General features: G+C 44.1%; 1 protein-coding gene across 2 annotated transcripts in view; it reads left to right on the forward strand.

Annotated features, from left to right (window-relative positions):
- The window catches only part of trip4 (thyroid hormone receptor interactor 4), a 119120-nt gene extending 102559 nt beyond the window's left edge, over nucleotides 1-16561 (forward strand). For both annotated transcript variants that reach the window (XM_080500621.1, XM_080500622.1), the window contains one exon: nucleotides 16137-16561. In XM_080500621.1, the coding sequence (XP_080356747.1) occupies nucleotides 16137-16201 (65 nt within the window). In that variant the 3' untranslated portion in view covers nucleotides 16202-16561. The remainder of the gene's footprint in view (nucleotides 1-16136) is intronic.
- Nucleotides 16562-21580: the final 5019 nt, after the last annotated feature.

The following is a 21580-nucleotide window of genomic DNA, read 5'->3' on the forward strand; positions in this document are numbered from 1 at the left end:
AGCTCAGCGGAACGAGAACCCTCCGCCACTAAACTCTACGCATCGAAGGAACGAAAGAGACACTAAAGATTTAGGAGGCTCGGAGGTTTGAAGATGCACTTCAGCGCTCGGATGGATGATTAAACACGGATAAAGACGGAGGTCGAAATAAATCTTCAGTGAAACTCTTCAAGTCTGTAACACGCCGATGTTTTAACGCCTCGTTTTTATGTTTGAGCTGCTCCACATGCTGTGAGGCCGCTGTGAGGCCAATCAGCCAAAACATTCTATATATATATATATAACTGTGTGTGTTCACTAGCAGATTTCGATTTTGAAGCCGTCCACATGAAGCGGGTCTGTGATTTCTAGCACCTCGTCACAAGAGGGGCTTTAGCCTCGGGTTGAGGAGCCGCTGGTTTAAGCTAAATGAGCCGTTTCTGGCCCGTCGTCCTCATGAGGCGGTTTTAGAAGCGTGAAAACATGTTGTTTTTTTTTAACACGGGTCCTAGAGTGGGGAAATTCTAAAACCCCGGCTCGTGCCGTCCACACCCCCCCGGGGGGGTGTGGACGGCACGAGCCGGGGTTTTAGAATTTCCCCGATCATCTTAAAGACGATCATCTGTGGAAAAAAGATGACGCAACCCCCTCCCCCCACCACCGTGGTCCGTGATGTCATCAAATAACCACAACAACCAGGGACGACAAGCTCCGGTGGCGCTGCAGAAGCGACTGACGCTAGCAGCAGGAAGACCATAGACCTATAGAACTAGAGTTATATAGAGGTTTATGAGCAGGAAGCTACTTCTAAATTTGTATGTGCTCCGTCTTCTTCTGCGTTTTTAGTGTGTTTGGTGAGTCACAGCGCCCCCTAAAGGCCTGGCAGGTGTACTACACGTCCTGAAGCCTCGTGTTGGGTCGAGTTCACAGTGACGTGTGGACGGAATTGTTTTTTGAGAACCTCGGGGAGAAAAAAAGATCGTTTTGCCTGGTGTGGTTAGCAGATCCCCGTTTTCTCCATAACGCTTCAAGTGAAAACACTTTGTGTTCGCACAGTCTTGAAAACGATGTCCGTTTACACAGAAGCGTGTCATTACAAAAACAACGACATCGTTTTCAGTGTTTATGCCATTTCCACGTCAACAGACAACATTTTCACAACGTTTCTGCACAAACGGCAACAAAACCACAAAAACTATGTGCTTTGACTTGAAACATTGTCGTGTAAACGAGGCCTCAGGACAGGACTGCTTTCCAAAATTGCGTGAACTTTCAATACCTTTCGGTTCCTCAATGCTATAGAACTGGAACTATCTAGAGGTTTATGAGCAGGAAGCTACTTCTAAATTTCTATGTGCTCTGTCTTCTTCTGCGTTTTTGGTGTGTTCGGTGAGTCACAGCGCCCCAAGAGGCCTGGCATGTGTACTACACGCCCTGAAGCCTCGTGTTGAGTCGAGTTCATAGTGAAATTGAAATTGGACGGAATTGTTTTTGGAGAATGTGGCCTTCAGCGTTACGTATGGGTATCTTCTGTCGGTGGTCCTAATGTTCTGGCCGACCAGCGCGACGCTCCGACAGCCTGCTTTACAGACTCGGCCTCTTCGGCACTCAGTTCAGTAACTGAGCTCTTCTCAAAATGACAATCTGACAGTCGTGCTTGTGTTTGGCAGCCAGGTGCTCGTCTGAGTGAAAACGGGCAGCTCTCCAAGTTTCCTCTGTTTATTTGGCTTTTTTTTTTTTTTTTTTTTTTTCGCTTCTCTTCCAGATTCTTCACATTTTTGATTTTTGCTTCCGTTCAGGTTGGAGGGTTGAACTGCGTGACTTTCCCTCTGAGCTGGCAGTGATTGAGACGTCGAGCTGCTTTCAGAGGGAGAAATAGAAAAAGAAAAAGAAAAACAAGAGAAGTGATGCTGAAATTGGAATCAGATTTCAAACAAAGATCCCAAAAGCGATCGGCGGACTCTCGCTGCAGGTTTGTGAATCACGCATCAAGGAATAACAGAAGCCTCTTGGATCATTTCCAGCGCATTTAATTCTCCGCCACCGACGTTTGAAGGAAATATTCTGCTCGACGTCAACATGCGAAGGACGTCGTTTTACCGCGAGAACTCCATACGTTAAATTTACCCGATTAGACCGGAGATGTTACGTGACAAAATTATCTTGCGCGGATAATATTAATAAAGATAAGTCATTTAAACAATTGCCTCCGATTAAAATTCCACGGTAATGTCTTTAATCGGATTATTAATATGTACGTAGAGATGAAGCGGAGAGGATTGTTCTCTTGTGATTCTGCTTTATCTGAAATTTGATGAAGCATATTTCATATTTCTGCGCAGCAGCAACAACAACAACAACAACAACAACAACAAGCTGTAACCCAATTGCTGGATGAAGTCTCTGCCCCGGCGCTGTCACGATGGCGGCGCTCCGGCTCGGCCCGGCGCCACCTCCACCGTCCCCGACTTGTCAGACACCGGTTCTCCAGCGACTTGTGACGAACTGTCATGTGCGTGACTAAAGCGGCTCCGCCGGTTGGAGGAGTCACTCAGCCATCACGGCCCCTCGGCGCCTGTGAAAACAGCTCCGGGCAGGAAGCTTTGGACGGCGGCGGCGGCGGCCTGTTTTTCTCCGCAGTGTCGGCATCCTCCCATCCCCTCTTTTTTTGCAAACGGCGCGCCGACACCGGCCTCACACGCCGCCTTCTCTTATCCACTTGTAAATTCAGCCGCTCGGCAGCACAGGAAGGGAATGTAAATTAGGTGTGACTAACAGCGAGATGGGGATCCGGGCAGGAGTTGTTGTTTTTTTTTTTTCTTCCCCTGCCTCCTCATGCTGTTCCACCGAGGGTTTTGTTGTACACACATTTTTTTTTCTTCGCTTTCCTGCAGCTCGGTTTCAGGATGACTTGAGCTGATGGTGTCCAAAGGCTTGAGGCCCGATTAGAAAGAACTGATAAAAAAAAAAAAGAAAAAAAGAAGACAGTTCTGTGGAGTCAAAAGTCAGACAAGATTAAATTTGTCCTGACCTGCGAGCCCCGTTCACTCAATCTCCGGCACCGTCGGACCGGTGTCGCGGTGTCTGAGGAGCGTGAGATACCACCGCCATGTGTCATTTCTCTGAAACGTTCAGGCTGTGACGGCGGCGGTGCTGCTTTGTTTAACACACAACCTCAGTTCCCATATAAGATCGTGCACATCTGTTGGGTTTCTCTCTGGAACAAGCTCAGAGAAAAAGAGGACTGTGTTGTATTTGGTGCTTTATAAATAAAGTCGAATTGAATTGAGGGGGAAAAAAAATCAATGTTGGAAAACAATTGTGAAAAAAAAAAAAACCATGGATGACAGTGCTTCATACTTTATCCTTAAACTCTGTTTAGGCGACAGCGGTTTAAGAAAGAACGCATCATTTACACGTTTTTGTTTCAGAAAAGTTTCGGCAACAGCAGAAATGCTGAAAAGTGTGTAGTTTTTATGTCGAGCCACTAGTGGGTGCTGTTGGTTGTTGTTGTGATGAAACCACACACACGTGCACCTAGAGAACAAAATGCTATAAAGATTAACAGTAAGAGAACACTGGCATTCTACTAGACGGATGACCCAGTTGGATTGTTACTACGGTGACTGTCAAAATAAAAGTACCAAGGAGAATCTGGACTGGGAGTCATGACACGATGGAGGAAATGTTGTTCTTTTTGTCCATCTACTGAGCGTGTGCAGAAGAATAATCACTCAGACAGTGACGTGAGGTAGCAACTCTTCAGAAAGTGGCGTTTTCAAAAAGTTCCACCTCGGAAGCGTTTTTCATGTAAAGCGGCGCCCAAAATGCAACAAGTTTTTTTGTTTTCACTTGAAATGGGGTCTTGACAAATGAATATTTCAATGATCAAACTGCACAAAAAAGATTTTATTTCAAATAGATATAGTCTAATTTTTGTATTATTACATCATCTGCTGCAAGTACACATGATTTTATTAATGGTATTTCAAAAATGGAATGACCGGCCAGTAATGTAAGTGTTTATTAAATTATTGGCAACATCGCAGTTATTACTGCAATATTGGCTCCGTTACATCTAAAATGGCCAGATTTGTCATCTTGTTGGCTGCGACAGACTCTGAGTAAACTTCAAATAAAAACAACTTGTAAGAGGAATTTAGTTTGAAGTGTTTTGCTGTGGTCTACTGGCGAAGACAAATAGAGAGGCGGCAGCTTTAACACATTTCATATATAACACACAAAAGAAAAAAAGGACACATCAGCTACTCATTTCCTGATAATAATCAGTTCCCTTCATGTTTCTCTCACTTCATTCCCTCATTATGAACACAGAGACTCACAGTTGTTATTATTTAGTTGGTTTTTTTTTTAACTGTAGTTAGAGGCCGTGTTTGCCCTCGTCTGTGATTTCCGCATATGTCTGAGGCTATTTTCTGCATTGCAAACAAGCTCCACAAAAAAAAAAAAAATAAGAAAAGCTGGAAATGAAACGCAGCCTTGATAGAACTTGTTCCTCGGAGCTCTGCTGCACTGGAACACACAGGCCCTGCACTTTATTTTAAGTCCGTCCCACATGAGACCGGCTCGGTGCTGCGAACACGCAGACGTTGGAGGAACTGGAGTTAAAAATCCACAATACCCTGCTGGGGGGGGGGCAGGGGGAGGGGTGGGGGGGTTACAGGCTTGTATTTTTAGCCCCTTAGTGATGAGGCTCAGCAACTGGCATCGTCCAGACAGTACATGTGTTGGAAACATCTTCAACAACTATTCATTACATCACACTCAAATATGTGTGTGACGTTTTTGTTTTTTTCCACCTGATTTGTTTTGTTTTGTTTTGGTGAGCACTTTCCCCAAAACAGTATGACTCGATTCTAATTAGTAATAGTTAGCATGCCGATTGACGGATCGTGTTTTTTTGTATTTTCGTTTCAGAGAAGTTTCCTCGTTTACACGGCAACGTTTTGAAACGTTTACACAGAAACAGCAGTGGGTGCAGTTTGTTTATGTGATGAAGCCACGTGTGTGCAGAGAACGAACCGCGATAAACATCAATAAAAGCGAGAACGCAGACGTTCATATAAACAGGCGGCCAAGTTGGATTACGGTGACTGTCAAAATAAAAGTACCGAGTCCAAAGAGAAGATGGCGTCATGACACTCTGGAGGAAAACATTATTGGTGTTATTGTTCCTTCTACTGAGCATGTGCAGAGCAACTATTGAGCACACGGGAATATAAGCCACGCCCACCAAATTTAAAAAGGGAAAAAAAAAGAAACGTCGGAGTTACGTGATGCACCTGAACTCATCACCAACGTATCAGCGAGTCTTCTGCCACGGGGTTCACAGCATGTTTAAAAAAAAAATAAAAAATAGTAGCGGCTTATCATCCGGAAAGTACGGTTATTACTTCAGCTGCACATGTGCAGCAGGAACGTTTTCAGAATGTTGCACTTTCCCTCATCTCCATGGAGATGAAGCGTTTGTGTTTTCAAAAAGTTGTGTTTTTGTCAGTGGCTCCGAGCGCCGCCGCCGTCGTCGTGCGTTGACGCTTTGGCTTTCCTTTCGTTCTATGACTTCTTCCTCGGCACCTCTGAACTGTAAGAGCGGTTGTATAAATATGTGTTTAGTAAAGCGTCTCCGTGTGTTTGCCCTTTGATTGATTCGCCCCGGCGGTAACCTTCCTTCCGCGAGCGCCGGTCGGCTCGAGATCCCAAAGTCCTTCCCCTGATTAAAGAGTGAAGAGAGGATAGACGAATAAATGGCTGATTGGATGACTGCCAAGGCAAGCTTCTTTCTTTTTTTTTTGCAAAGAAATTAGACATTTCAAGGTTCTTTAAAAGATCCTGGACATACATTGAAAGAAAAAGTGCTGCAAAGCCATTAGCGGATGAACGTAAGATGTTCAGTGGTTAGAATAGCAACGTTCCGCCTGCAGCAGTTTGACTGCTTTATTACTGACGATTCACAAAGGCGTGGATCAGGAGTCGAGTTCTGCTCGTATTGAAGCTTTTTTAATTTCAATCCCAATGTTTGGGCCTTTTTCCTTTTTTTTTTTGGAATAGTTTGTTAATTTGGACCAATTCTGCATTACCTCCGGCAGCCAGAGGGGCAGTGTTGAGACAAGAAGTGAGTAAGAAATGGCAGAAGTTCTCCTGTCGTGTCTGTAAGATACTTTGGGATGTTCTCATTATCATTTTTGGTACTAAAACCTCATTTACCGTCAAGGTCATCGTTGACTTTCTTCTTCTTTTCTCGGGGAAAAAAAGATGGCTTTGTGGCAGGATGAAGGATGAGGCAGAGCTGAATAACACGTCTTTATTTTGTAACTCACAGAACTCGACTGGAAAAGCCCGCAACAGCCCGGGCGCGGGAGAACTCAAACCCCGCCCCCTTTTCCCCATAATCCTCTGGGTGAGAGGCCTGGATTAGAACGGCCGCCACAGCTTCGTCGTTTTAGGCACCCGTTTACGCAACAGTGTTTTTGAAGTGGAATAAGTAAAAGAAAATGCAACTTTTTGAAAACGACTCGCAAGGTGGAACTTTTTGGAAAACGCTCAAAACGTGAACTTTCGTGAATTGGCAGGGTTCTCCTGGGACTTGTGTTTTATAATTTATAAAGACAGTCTTCGTAACAACAATCCAACCTGGTCGTCTGTCCATATAAGCGCCTGTGTTGTTGTTTATAATATATTGTTGTTTGCCTGTGTGTGTGTGTGTGTGTGTGTGTGTGTGTGTGTGTGTGTGTGTGTGTGTGTGTGTGTGTGTGTGTGTGTGTGTGTGTGTGTGTGTGTGTGTGTGTGTGTGTGTGTGTGTGTGTGTGTGTGTGTGTGTGTGTGTGTGTGTGTGTGTGTGTGGTTTAATTACAACAAACAAACAACATCACCAGCTTGTGGCTTGACATGCTAACTACATCATTTTCTTGCTATTTCAGCGTAAACAGACATCGTTTTCAAAACGTTGCTGTCTGAATGCAAAACTTCTCTGAAACCAAAAAAAAAAAAAGCCTTTTCACTCTAAAAAAAAAAAATTCACTTCCCGGTGAATCGATTCCCACTGGTTGTAATGTATTACATGCAAGGAAGTAGGAAAGACGGTAATACATCATTTGTTTTCGTATGTATAACGAGGATGGATAGATCTGTTTATAGTTGGCTCAGTGGCAAGAAATGTGTGTTTTCATATGTTGAAATATGGTTTTGCCGCACAGCGAATGAAAGGAAACTTGTTCATATATAAACAAGGGAGTGATTTATTAGATTAAACCAGGTTGCCGTGGGAACGGGGCACCGCTGGAGACAAAAACCCCCGCCGGCTCTCATTAAGCGGGCGTGGATTGAAAACCTTTAATTTCATACAAGTGCATCTTTTCCAGTTCACCTTTGGCCTTTTTATAGAAATAAAACGCTTCCTTTTTTTATTTTTTAATAGATTTTCATGTCAGTTCTGAATAAACGACCAAAAAACGCTTTTTTTTTTGTTGGCGATTACAACTTTTTTTTTTCCCCCCCCTTTTAAAAAGCAACGCTGACTTTGTGCCCGGCGGATTCTCAACGAGAGCCGGTTTGATGGGAATATATTCCCTCTTCTCAATATGAGCCGGTCTATAGAACGCGGATTATTCCCCGACACGTCATGCAAATTCAGCCCATTAAAACCCGTTCACTTCAGGCTTCTTAAAGCCTTTTTCCTCCCTCCGAGCTTCTTTCTACTCTCCAGGCAGTTTTTTTTTTTTTTTTTACTTCTGATAGACTCTTGAATTGCTCATTGTGGCAGCCCAGTAGGGATCAGTGTAACGGAGCCCGTTGAAGGCACCACGTTCAATCACCCGCTGCTGGCGGGGGCTTCACTTTTCACTTTGCGTGTCGTCGTTTAACGGAGTGAAGTAATTTCCTCTCGTCAAAAGTGTGTCTTCTGAAGGAGTGTCAACATGTGGTTTAATGCCTGTGTGCATAACTGCGCCAGGTTTATTATTATTCAGGTGCACTGGGAGCGGCGCGTCATAAAAAGATACTGTAAGAATGCAAAATTCTTCACGTTTTTTTTTTTTTTGTGCGTCCCCCCCCTTCCTCGATTCTCCAGAGCAGCTCCTCGCAGAAAGAGAAACAGCAACCAGCCAATTATTCCTGTGATTATTATTGCTGGGGAGCTGAAGGGGCCTGCGTGTTATTGATGTCAGGAAGGATGTCAATGGATCTCGTTTTTTCTCCCCCCCCCCCCCCACTCTTGTAAATAATATTTGCGCTGCTGCCTTTGGATTTTCAAGGGATTATGTGAGCGTATTTTCTGTCAAGCGCAAGCTTGTATTCTCCCAATAATGTGTCATGGTAATAGCATGCATGCGCTCATCTTGGTTAACCCTTTAGACATCGTCTCAAAGGGGGAGGGGGAAAAAAAGCGGCAATAGAAAATGAAAAGCTCTCTGTACCAGGCCTTGAACCAGACCCGGAGTCTCTCAAGTCCACACATACAATCGTAAACCACTTTTATTTACCTGGTTTTACCTGGTTTTACCTGGTTTTTTAACTGGTTCACCTCCAGTAATAATCCAACTTGGTCACCTGACCATACAAAAGCCCGCGTACTCTCGTCGTTATTGTTCATAACATATCGTTCTCAGTGTATGTGCATATAGTTTCATTACGAAATCAACCGACAGCGCCAACTCATGGCTCTGCATGCGAACTACATCGTTTTCAGTGTTTCTGCTCTTCCCGTGTCGAGAAAACACAAAACTTTTCTGCAACGAAAACGCAGAACTGATGTTTTAAAAAAAAAAAAGAAAAAATGTACTTGAAACATCATGTAAATGTGGTTTAGAACGAGTCTTCTCATCAAACAGAACTTTGAAGCGTCAACGTGGGAATAAAATCCTTGTACTTGACTTGAACTCTACAAACCAGATGTGGAGATTTTAAATTAGTCTTTCATCTGTTTTTTTTTATGAACACCCGGCCGTGTGTGAACACGGACTCTTAACTGAGGACATTTTTAAAACGCTAAAAATGACCATGACTGTTTAACACAACTGGATTAATCAACCAGAACGTTGACTTTTCAAAATTACATTTCTATTTTTTTAACGTCGGATTGTGCAAATGAGTGGATTTGACAAAATTGTCTTTACTAAATGGTTGAATGGGATGTTGAATAGTTTATATAAATATACCTATATATATATATATATATATATATATATATAAGCAGAGTGCCTGGGTGTGTTGTATGTATGTGTTTTATGGCCTCGGTGATGGAGCCGGCTCTCTGCAGACAACCTGTGCTTATTTTATGGCCTCCTCCTCCCCAGCTGCAGCGTGTGGGCAATAAACCTTTCTCCAGCAATCTCCAAACAGTGCAGCAATCAATGGGAAATTATCTCAGCCAATCGATGGGCCAGCCTTTCTGTTTCTCCCTCTGCCCCCCCCCCTCCTCCCCTCATCCCTTCTGTCTCATTTTTGCTGTCTCCCTGTTTTTTCCACCCACTCCTTCACTCCCCTCCCCCCTCTTCTTCTTCTTCTTCTTCTTTTTTTTTTTACTTGCCTTCCCTCCAGCGCCCTCCAATCTGCAAGCACCTATTTATGAAATGCAACAGCTCAGCAGCTCCAGAGCCATTAACAAAAGTCGCTTTCACACATGGAATATGTAGCGCAGGGCTGCCGGACTGACTTCCCTGCTGAATATAATGAGTGTGACCGGTTGTAAAGCCCCCACCTCCACCCCACCCCCCACCCCCGTCTCCACTTTGTGGTGTTGTCCTTGGTTGTCAGTGGCTGCTTGCACAAAAAAAACCTTGTTATTATTCCAGGTTTCGCTCCGGGATGTATTTTTAATACATTCAGAGCATTTCTGAAAGGACACTTCTCAAACTGTTACCCTTCATTACAAGATATACTAAGTGGTTTCCAGCAGTTAGACCTTTAAATACTCTGTGGGCTGTGCTCACTCACAAGCACTCAGGGGGAAGGAAGAAAAAAAAAAAAAAGAAAAGCTCAAGTGAACGCAAAACACAAGGTTATTTCATGCGTTCGACCAACTTTAAGGAACGAGGGGGGGGGGGGGGGGGTGTCGCCGCTGACGATGGGTGAAGGCAGCTTCAACCTGGGTCGCGTCAGGAATCCGTCATGAAAACACTCACGTTAAAACCGACAGGTGAGTTTTAGAGACACTAATATACCTAAAACTCAGAGTGTGTGGGAAAGCGAGGCGGGCGCTCGGATTGCTTGAAACCAGCATGGAGGTCTGCGGCACTAACAACCCGGATCAAGTTGAGAATCTTTGAATACAATTACGCGACAACGATTTTTTGGTGAAAACGCCAAACCTCCGTCGTTTACATGACCAGAAAATGGGCTGTAGAGGGAAATGTCCTGTGGAGTTCTCTTAATTAAAACCAAAAGTATTCAGTTATTCGTAGTTACCTTCATCAACGAAAGTTGGGCGAGAAGGTTTTGTTTTTGTCTGCATGTATTTATTTATTTATTGGTTTGTACGTATGTGTTTTACCAGCATTTCACAAAAACTATTCACCCGAATTGAATGAAACCTTCAGGGATGATTTGTCATCGTCCAAGGACCAACCAGTTGGAATTTCGGACGTTAACGGCAAACCGTTTCCGAATAAATACCCAAAGACTGGAAGAAAAAAACAAATGTTCCATACAAAACGGATGGGAGCGGCGCCTCATGGAGGAGACCAAAGGAGATCAGCGTCTGTTGCCATGGAGACGCTCCAGAGCTAATATCTAGGTTCGGCAAGTATCCAGAAAACGCCGGTGTGAGCGCATTGATCAGTGTCTCACACAATATGAGCTAACGGCTAACATGCTGATGACGCTAACTCGGCTCCGCGAACAAACGTGTCGTTTGGCGGAGGTCTGCACTCTACCGAGTGTAGCTCTAGTTCCCCTTCAATTTTGATGGTTTGAACAACCTATATTCTGCTTTATATATCTATATTCTGTTCATTTCAAAGGACTTTCACAGAGAAAACCCAACAATTCCATTTGTAAGTCGAGGAGACGGAAGAAAGAAAGAACCCTTAAGAGTGAGAAACCTGCAGAACCAGACACAGAGGTGGAGACGTTCTGCTGTTGTGGTTGGAGTTGGTAGATAGAAGGAGAGTGAAGGATAGAACGGAGAGCAACGAGCAAACAGACGTACAGTAAATCCACTCGCTGTGGATTTCTGTCTCTGTATGAGCCTGTAAGCAAACTCACTTCCTGACCGATGACGACACTTTGATTTGAAAAATGGCCCATCGGCCCCCGTTTTGCACCACGACCCACCGCTGGACGATCACTTGCTTCACGGTACCTGCTGCAGGCTGTTTCCCGTGGCGGGGTGGAGTCTTCCCGAACCCGTCCAGCCAAACCAGGGGCCGGCTGGAGATCACCGCCACGGGAACCACCAAGGGGATTCCCCCAGGCCGACTGCGTGGACCCCGCCCGTTTACCTCTGACCTCTTTCACGTAGTCTTTAACTCTTTTCTTCAAAGTTCCTTTCAACTTTGCTTGAAGCTCCCCGTTGGCCGTCAGTCTTGATGACGTTGACAAAGCGCGTCTATGTGTTTGGTGACTTGGGAGTGATTCACCTCATAGATTCAGTCTGGAAGAAAAAAAACGTTTTCTTCCTTCGCCCAGATCGCTGTATTAGTAATGTAGTTCAGGAAATCTAAAAACATTTGTAAATCTAAAAAGACAAATCGTCACCATTGAGAAGCAGAATTCTCCTACGATCAGGAAACGTGAGCTTTGCTGAGACCATCGTGAAACAAGTTCTCTGTTAACTGCTGGCGTTCTACTGAGCTTCTAATAGAAACAATACAGTTCATGCAACCTTTGAGGTCTCGTATAAAATTCTATATGTATATTGTGTTCATAATAATAATAATAATATATGTTATTTATGAGCACCTATCAAGACACCCAAGTTTTTATTGGTCTATTTATCAAAGTATGACGACAAACATGAAACACTGAGGCTAAAGGAGGATTAAAAAAAAGTACAAGTAATCACGAAATAAAGATCTAAGGCAGTAAAAGACGTTTTACTAGTACATTACCTAGTGTATGAAGATCACCAGGATCTGCTTTAGAGGCATCTTATATAAATCATAATAGCCTTTATTGAAACCGAACCCGTCATGTATACAGAGGTGTCGTCAGTATAGTAATGCAATATTATATTTACAGAAAATATGACCAAAGGAGCTAGACAATGAAGAGGGTGGGACCCAGGACGGAGCCCTGAGGGACGCCAGAAGACAAAGGAGATGGCTGAGATGTGGAAGATTTTAATGGAACGAACTGAATGCGACTATATTTTTCCAACGATTCCAACTTCACTGTTTTCGCGCCGATCAGCTCGGTGTGTTGATTATTAACCCGACAATGCAATCTATACGTGCGACTTCTCTATAGCAAACATTCGAAAACTTTCCCACTTTTCCAGTTGAAGCGGAGGATTAAATGTTGCACCGTTAAACTGTGAGGCTCCACCAATGCTTGTTTTCACTCAAGTAATCAGTTTGTTTTCTTATATGCTGATACACACCATCTCACAAAATGTCACTGTGTCATGGCAGGCAAGTCAATTTTCCACAATATTGACTCCAGCTTCTCGGTCGCACAACACCCAAAAGGAAGCGAGGGAGCGAGGCAGGGCTGAACGAGTCGGAGGAGTTGAAGCGTTAAACCCCCCCACAAAAAAAAGGAAAAAGAAAAAGTCTTGCTTTTATATACTTCTTTTTTTTGCTTTTTTTGGAAAAACGCCACTCTGACTCCAGCTCTCCTGAGCTCAGCTGCCATCTCAGTATTTTTACGATATAGTTCTCGAGCTCTTACCATGTAATATTTATCCTCTCTCTAAAATACACACTGTTAAAACAAACAAAAGAAAGAAAAAAAAAACCTTTTCAGCTTATGATGCATGTCTCTTACAGCGAATATACCGTTAAGTTTAATCTCTAATAACCTTTTGGCAGCGATCTCTCACACACACACACACACACACACACACACACACACACACACACACACACACACACACACACACACACACACACACACACACACACACACACACACACACACACACACACAAATAAATTCCAGAGGTGTTTCCACGCCTGCAGCGGACCGACGCTGACGGCCTGGAAACGGTGAGCAAACTGCACTTCTCCCCAACACCTTGTTTATGCCGCCGCTTCCCGCAGAGTTCAGCCGCGACGTGACGACACGGAAAGAAAGCACAAGTGACAACCAGCCTCCCCTGCCTGTCGCACGCCCATCATTTCTCTCTCTCTCTCTCCCTCCGTCGCTCTCAGCCGAGGAGAAAACAGCCGGCGAATGCATGGAGAGGGTTGGATAAACGAGAGGCTCACACACACACTCACTCACACACACGGTTATTATTTGCTCTTGCAGTTACAGGCGAGGTCAACGCGGGTTATCGAAACCCAGCAGAGGTTGTTGTGTGCAGGAAAGAAAGAAAAAAAAAAAAAAAAAGGACGAAGCAGCCGAGCGTAGTTTGTGAGGATGAGCTCTCGCTGAGGAATTTGAACTAGGATCAATACTGGAAAGGCTTTTCTGACAGAGGGTGAAGTTGTGTTGGATTAGGAGGTCGGATCCGGTCAGCGGCTGCGGGGGGGGGGGGGGGGGGGGGGGTGGCGGGAGGGGTTTGTTTACACGCCATGGCTACAAACATTTATATAAATAGCGGGCTGAATTAAAAAAAAAAAAAAAAGAAAAGAAAGAAAATGCCTCTTTTGGATTCTCAGCTGTTTGTAATGTGTAAACAACCAATTATAACCGTGGAAATTGTCTCAACAATGGGAGCTACTGCTTGAAAATGGCTCCTCAACAGGTTTTCTGCTGGTGGGCCGATTCCACGGTCCGAACGGATTAATAAAGAAAAAAAAAAAAATCCTTCAATGTGGCATTCCTCGCAGATTAAGAGGCATTCCAGCAGAGTGGGTTTTATTAGCTACGATTAGCGCCAGTGGAAAAGAAGGGCACATGAAAGTACTATCTGCTCACACGAATCACATGCTTTGTGTTTGACTCTGACTGTCGCTGCGGACGTAATTAATTCAAGTTGGTTATGACGACAGGACTTCTGTTCAGTTTTTTTTTTTTTTTGTATGGTCGACTCGGCTTCATTCATAGAGCACTTTTAACAACAACAACAACAGCTGAAGCAAAGTGCTGTAAACAAATGTGCACCAAAGCCTTAACAAAGTGAGCTGTGATTAATAAAATGGAAACGAGTCAAACAGGAGCAGTGTCTCAAGAGTTCAAATCCAAGGAGTAAATCTGGGTCTTAAGATTTGTTTAAAAATGAAGCGAAGGTTTAGCAGGAGGAGCAGCTCGTTCCTCGACTTCAACAGCAAAGTCTCTGTCCCCGGAGAGCGATCTTCTATAGTTTGCTTCTTAAAAATGTCGTAAAACAAAATTGAGCACATAAGACAAATGTTACTCGTTCCACTCCCTCCATTACATCACACAGCTGTCACGAAAAATAATATGATTTTTCTTTTTGATCATACTCTTTATTTCTTACGGCTAATAGCACTGTAATTTCCTTTATTCATGTATCATTATTAAAAGCATATCATTTTTAATTTTAGCACTTTATGATATATAGCCTGATCACCTTAATATTTCGTGTTCCAAACTTACAATATCTTTGTATGCCGATGATACCCCATTTCTACTCTTTCTTCCACAAAATCAGACATTTCTAAATAGTTATGTAATTTACTCATGAATAACTCATAATTTTTTTTAATGTGTACACTTGCTTGTGCGGTATGTCTATATGCTGATGATACCATCATTTATGTCAACATGTTTTCCACATTCGGCCCTATTTAGACTGTGATGAAGTGTCAGAAGCATCAAAAATCATTTGTGAAATTCTTTTTATCGCCAAAAGAATCATATATATGTTGTGTTTGGATCTCAGTATCTTCGTCTTTGCGCTTATGTAAAGACGTCTTTACTTGCCACTTTGTATGTCAACATTTCTCCCCTTTAGAGAATGACTGCATTACACTAAACATCGAAACTAGTTATTGATTCAGTTTTTTACTTGAAACGACACAAATACCTACATTGTGCATCATGCGAATAATAAAATCTCTTACATCTTTAACTTGTCTACAAAAATTAGGGATTATTCATCAGATAATTGTTTTTACTGTTCTCTGATGCTCCAAAAGACGATAAATCTACACTTCATTTTTTTATGCAGTTGAATGAAAATCTCTTTACAGCTTTACGCTGATGACACTCTCCTGTATGCCATCATGCGTTACACAAAGTATGAACATCAAAATAATACGCTTTAAAATAACATGACGAGGATCTTGGTAATTGGCTCTGAACTCCAGAGGAACTAAATATGTTCACTCTCCTTAATGTTTTGTTGTTTCCTCCACAATCCAAACTATAGATGGAATTCAAAGCCAGGAAAAGTCCATTTATCATCCAGTTTATCGCAGGTTCTGGAGCCACCAACTCTACTTAAATGCATTTTAGTAGGTGGAAAGAAAAAAAGATCTTGCACAGGAAGAATTTGCAAATGTGGACATGAAGGAGGTAAAATTCTCAGTGAAAACAACAGATTTCAATTGATTTGTTTCAGTTTTCCCAAAAGCTTTGAATTATCCTCGCCGTACGAGTCATTTTAATATCTATGATATTAAAGGGATATAATGTGCCACAGCTGCCGCTCTTGGAATAAAAGATGCCGTTCACCAAAGGGGCCATTCAGTACGATGATTTTAATGAGTTTGCGTGACTGGATTGTCGTCCTGTATGTTTCATTTGTTGAAAGACGGTATTGAAAATGAGAAGGCTCATTTGTTTTTTGTTTTTTGTAGCTCCGCGTCGCGTTTTTTTGGTTCCCCGGATGCGCATCAATACTTAATAACCGAATAAAGAGACACCTTGTTTTGTTGCCAACAATATCAGCGGTGGAAGCTCCCTGCGGTCCCCCACTTCACCGTCCCTCCCGAGGCCGCCGGTAATCGCCGGGCCTTGAGCTCCTGCAAAGGTCACGCTGTCCCTTTGATGGTGTTTTGATTCATCCTTTCCTCTCCTCTGTCCTCCCCCTCCCTCTCCCTCCCTCTCTCTCTCTCTCTCTCTCTCAGGGAAGCTGGAGAGCCACTACCACCAGGGAGCCAAGAAGGGGCTCGTCCCGTCGGCTGCCGAGTGACGCCGGAGGAAAAGAAGCCCAGCGGGGGGGAAAACGGTGTGATCACACAGGAACACAGCCTGACCACACGCTCCGCCCCGGGTTTACCTCAAATCCGGCTCCAGGCCTTTCGGGATCCGTCACGTCCCTCTTTTGTAATCATTTCAGAACCGGAGCGTTGGTTCAAAAAAGTCGTTTAAATCGCTCGTGACAAAAAAATCCCCCACGTGCTTCTTCGCTCATTTGCATGAAAATGAAAATATCATTTTGTTTCTCGTACTGCAATTAAAAAGCTGATTTGTCCACAAAGAAAGAAATGAGAATGCTGTCTTTGAGAGATGTTTTTGAGACGCTAACACGAGAGGAACTTTGGTTTTAATTAACCTTTTTTTCGCTTCGCGAGGCGACAGAAGAAAAGAAATAAAATCATTTCCACGACCACGAAAGAAGAGCGGCTGTTCATTACCTCGCCTCGCCCCGTTGAGCGTTCAGATCTACAAACCCTACTAATTGTTTTGTTTACCTCGCAAATCATTTAGGGGGGGGGGGGGATTGTTTTCTTCTCCGGCGATGGCGTTTCTCTGCAGCGTCGTAAACTTTCGACGTCCCGCGGGCGACTTGTCAGATCAGTATTTCATCTGCGAGGCTCGACCTGCAGCGACTTGCCCACCGTGGGGGAGGAACCTTTGGACGAGGGGGATATTTTCAGTCTGAACAGCGTGAGTTATCTGGCATGTGTGATTCCTGCTCACCACAAAACTCTCAACAAGTTTCCAACTTCAGGGGTTTTTTTTTTGGTTTTGTTTTGTTTGGGTTTTTTTTGGGGGGTTTTTTTTAGCTGCGGTTGATTTCGCAACTCTTTCAATGTTTGGACGTCTTATTGGTACAAATTTCACTTTGTGGAGAGAAAAACACGAGCTGTGTTTTATTGGACCCGTCGGCCACAAGCGGGTTTGATGCGTCAGAATAGTTTAGGCTACGTTCCTGCGATGTTTTTCAATGAAAATGAAAAATTTCATTGCTTTATGGTGGTTCCGTTTTTTACTTTTTCAGAGGCTCCGAATAAACGGGCAACCAAAACACAACAAAAATGTATGTTTTGATTTGAGAACGGCGTTAAAGGGTCCTCTGCTGACTGGTTGGAGCCGCAAACCGCTGCTCGCCTTCAGGCCCCCGATCGAGACGTCCGCAATATCAGGCAGCTGGTCGTAGTTTTATGGCTGATTAGTGCTTCTTATCGTAAAATAAAAAGTCTCGACGTGCACGAGCGCATTTCATCGAAAATAAAGCCCGCTTGTTTTTGAAACGTATAATTGCCGGTGATTTCAGTACAAATGTGTTGAAATCAGAAATCCTGCAGGATTTACTGAAGCCGTTTCTGGAGCCGGGCGGATAAAAAGCTCGGCGTCGCCCCACTTCACCCGGACCGACCCGGCGCTTACCGACCGCCAGCCGCTCTCACGCCTCAAACCGTGATTAGTATTCATAAACATGAAACTGGGGGCAGCTTTGGCTGATTTCCTGATCTGAGTGAGGCAGTTTTATTCTGAAAACCACGGTTCATACAGAATGAAGACTTAAAAACACATGTACACGATGTACATTCATACATTTAAAAACTAGAAAATAAAAGGGAAAACATCTACCTTTTAATAGATTGTGGGAATAATTTCATTGATCTCAGCTTCATGTTGAGATTGTAGTCATTTTCCATAGTGATTGTTGTTTTTTTGTGTGGAAAATACAAACATTTTCGTGGCGAATACAAAGCAAAACTACAAAGTTTTCAATTTAAAGATTATGGTGACACTATTTCATCGGTCCGGATCAAGATGAAACTGGCCTGTGAGCTAAAATGTGTTTGACACTTGTGCTTTAAAGTTTTAGGGTTAAGTTAATCTTTTTCTTGTGCGAGTTAGGCCTTTTCAATTAGGTTTAACTTTTGCCTCTTCATATCGAGTCTTTAACTGGGTTTTTCTTATTCTATCAGTTTAATGTGTTGCTTTTCACTTCCAATAAAAACTCATTTATTAGAACATGCATCTAATGTTCAAATTCAACATTTGGCATCTGTAGCATAAACATGCAGGCAATTTATGATGCAAATAATATGTGTGGTTAGATCAATAAAGAAGAGGAGGGAAAATGGTTTCCTTTTTAAGAATAATAAAGAACAATGATGGCAGGACAAGCCCCCCCCCCCCCCCCCCCCCTGTCTGGATCATTTCTCACCTCTGAAGTGTATAACTCATCCCCCCCTCTCCCCCATGCACTCATATTCATGTTCTCACAAGCTCCCTGACATCTTTATTAAGTTGTGTTGTGACAGGCTCTGATTGATATTTATTGTACGCGGTGCAATTTTACATTTCAGCGTTTCCCTCGCGCTTGTTTATTTCCTTTTTTAAAACTGCGCTGAGTGGCTCCTTGACTGAGCTCTCTGGCCTTGGGGCATATTTCAACACACACACACACACACACACACACACAGTTTGTCGTGGTTTTTTTTCCTTCTTCTTTGTGATTCGCTGTTGATTATCTTAGATTTACTCTTGTTTGAGTTGCAGATTAGCTACAACTCTGCTCCACTCCATTCAGCATGAGAATGCATAATTGCCCCAGTTAATCTCCCACCCAGAGAACGTAAGAGGTCTCCTTAGAGTTCCTCAATAGACAGAGGTTTTTCCTTTTTTTTTTTCTTTTTTTATTTGTTTTGTTTGTTTTTTTCCCCCCTCCTTTTCAGGCCGCTTGCTTAAAGAATGGACTAAATTCAGCCTCCAGTGAATCAACGATGACAGCTACTTGCCCCGTGGGTGGCCTCTTCTTCTGTCTCCCAGATCGGGGGTGGTGGTGGGGGGGGGGGGGGGGGGGTTATTTCTCTGGATGAGAACCGACATCCAAGTTCACATAAACAAGAGCTCCGCGCCGTTACGCTCCACAATTAAGCGCAGGCAGTTTTTTTTGCTAAGCCTCTTTAGATAAACACCATGAGATCATGCGCTGTTGGTTTTTCCAGGCACAAAAGACGATGCTGTGTACTTGTGAGCAGGAAATGCTCATGTTGATCCCTTTAAATGGCAAAAACGACCTCGGAGGCAGATCAAGTACTCCTGCAAAACACCCTCTTTTTTTTTTCTTCTTTTTTTTAACAAATAGTAAAAAGCTTATTCACTTTCTTTTACTTCAGGGAACATCCGTCAGACTGAGGCACCGTTTATACGAGGATCTAAACCACACATTTTCAGTGGCAGTACACAGATGGTCCCAGTCAGACGATGGACCAGGACGACTGAGTTATGCGACGGCTCACAACCAATTTTGGTTTGAATGAACCCTGAAACGCGACAAAAGTTTCTCTCTTTCACTTGAAAACGTTGTTGAACGTCGTCTAACCTGGACAGTCGGGGGGGGGGGGGGGAAGTATGGTCAATTAAGCTCCGTGTACAATAGCTATTGGTGCTATAATTCATCTTCTCATCAAAGTTTAGAAGAAAGTTTAAAGTTTCCTTTAAATCCCTCCTGCTTACCGTGAGAGCGTTTCGTTCGCGTCGCTCAGTGAGCCGGAGGCTGGGCGTGCTGTTCCCGCTCTCCCACCGCCCTGCTGTTAACGACGCCGGCGAACAGGGGAAACCAGCTAATCGGGGCAGATGAAGCAATAGAACAAGCGTTGGCATCGTCCAATTTCCAAGCGCCACCTGTTTCTGCCGCAGCACCTCCTGTTGAAGGAGGGGAAGAAAAAAAAATAATTAAAAATCCCCGCCGTCATCCAAGCTTCATCCGGTTAGCTCGGGTTCTGAATTAAATCAGACTTAAAAGGTGGCGTAATGTGTTTATTTGGGCTCAGAAAAGACGCCCGGCTGAATCGTGTTGATTGAAATCGACGCGTAATTGACTGGAGTCCAGCGGCGCCGTCGGGCCAAGTTCTCCAGTTGTAGAAGCAGCAGGACCTTTGTGCGCTTGCTGAGCGGCTGATTGGTCTGAGGGCAGAGAGTGTCATTCATCCCCCCCCCCCCCCCTACCCCCAATACCCCCCCACCAATCGCTGCCAGCCTGGAAAGAGGCATCATGGCTTCAGAGGAGGAGGCGGCAGCCTGAGGAACAAATACGACATGGGAACCGCTCGCAGCTCGTCCCGCCTCACAATCCGTCACTGGGCCGGGACAGACACTTGTTCGTCAATATTCGGTCCTTCGGGCCAGTTTGACGGCGACAGTCGGCCACTGCGACGGTTCACGTCGACATTCTCACTGCAGCCTCTGTTTAGGTCTCATTTGATGTCATTTGACATTTTCTTGTGATTTGAAGTCAATTATCTTGTCGTGAAAAGATGATTGAATGATTTTTTATCAACAGGTGCGAGTCAAAGGCTGTACTGGGGTAAAAAGCTTAAATGTCACTTTGTTTTTTTTTATGTTTTTGGTTTCAGGAAAGTTTCGCATCTACACCTTTTTCAAAACGATGCCTGCTTGCACAGGCACACCAACATTCATATGGACAAACGACCAAGTTAGATTGTCATTACGGTGACTGTCGACAGTAAAACTACCAACTCCCAGGAGAATCTGGACTGGGAGTCGTGACACTCATCGTTGTTATTGTCCCTCTACTGAGCATGTGCAGAAGAACAGTCTTGGTGCGCATGAAAAAGTTGCATTTTCACTGGTTGTCACGTGAGCGGACACCCAAAACGCTACGTAGGCTTTGTGTTTTAAGTGGAGCCTCGGACGCTCCCAAGTGTCATCGCTTCAGATTTTATCTTCATTTTCAAAAGCATTGCCCATAATTATCACTTTTCATTTTATAGACTATCGACACGGTGCTTCTACACCGTATCTCCTTCCTGCTGCAGCCGGGACTGTTTCTCCAACGTCAGTAAACGTTCGGGCCTTGTAGCTGGAGCCAGAGCGCTTTAGCCTTCGCTTAGCCCAGAGACGGGAGGCGGCTATAGCCTGGCTCTGCCGGCTTCATAGAAACAAGGACACATGTCAATTAGAGAGTTTGAGATTTGGCGCTGTCGGGCGGATTATGTTACAGCGTTCCGGCTTCCAGCTCGCCTGCTGCAGCCTCATGTTCACTGCACGGGCACGAGAACGAGGCGCTTATTCCACTGCCGTCGTCAGCGGAGTTAGCGACAGTAACTGGGAGGGGGCGGGGCTTCACCAAAGGTCAATTGGGCTGGATTCAGCCGGCAGCTCAGAAGAAGGATAGGATGGATGGCTCAGACGCATCTCATGTTTAAAAAGAGGGGGAAAAAAAAGAATCAGCAGAGGGATGGCAGGCGTGACCTTAAACGGCATAAATGAGCCTCGCAAAGCGACGACCTTGAATGGATCTCGTTCCGTCCCGTGTGATCCCGGCCGTCCTCCCACTGGACGGCCGGGACTCGTCCTGAAATACCAA

The sequence above is a fragment of the Blennius ocellaris genome (genome assembly GCF_963422515.1).
Source record: "Blennius ocellaris genome assembly, chromosome: 1".
NCBI classification, from domain to species: Eukaryota; Metazoa; Chordata; class Actinopteri; order Blenniiformes; family Blenniidae; genus Blennius; species Blennius ocellaris.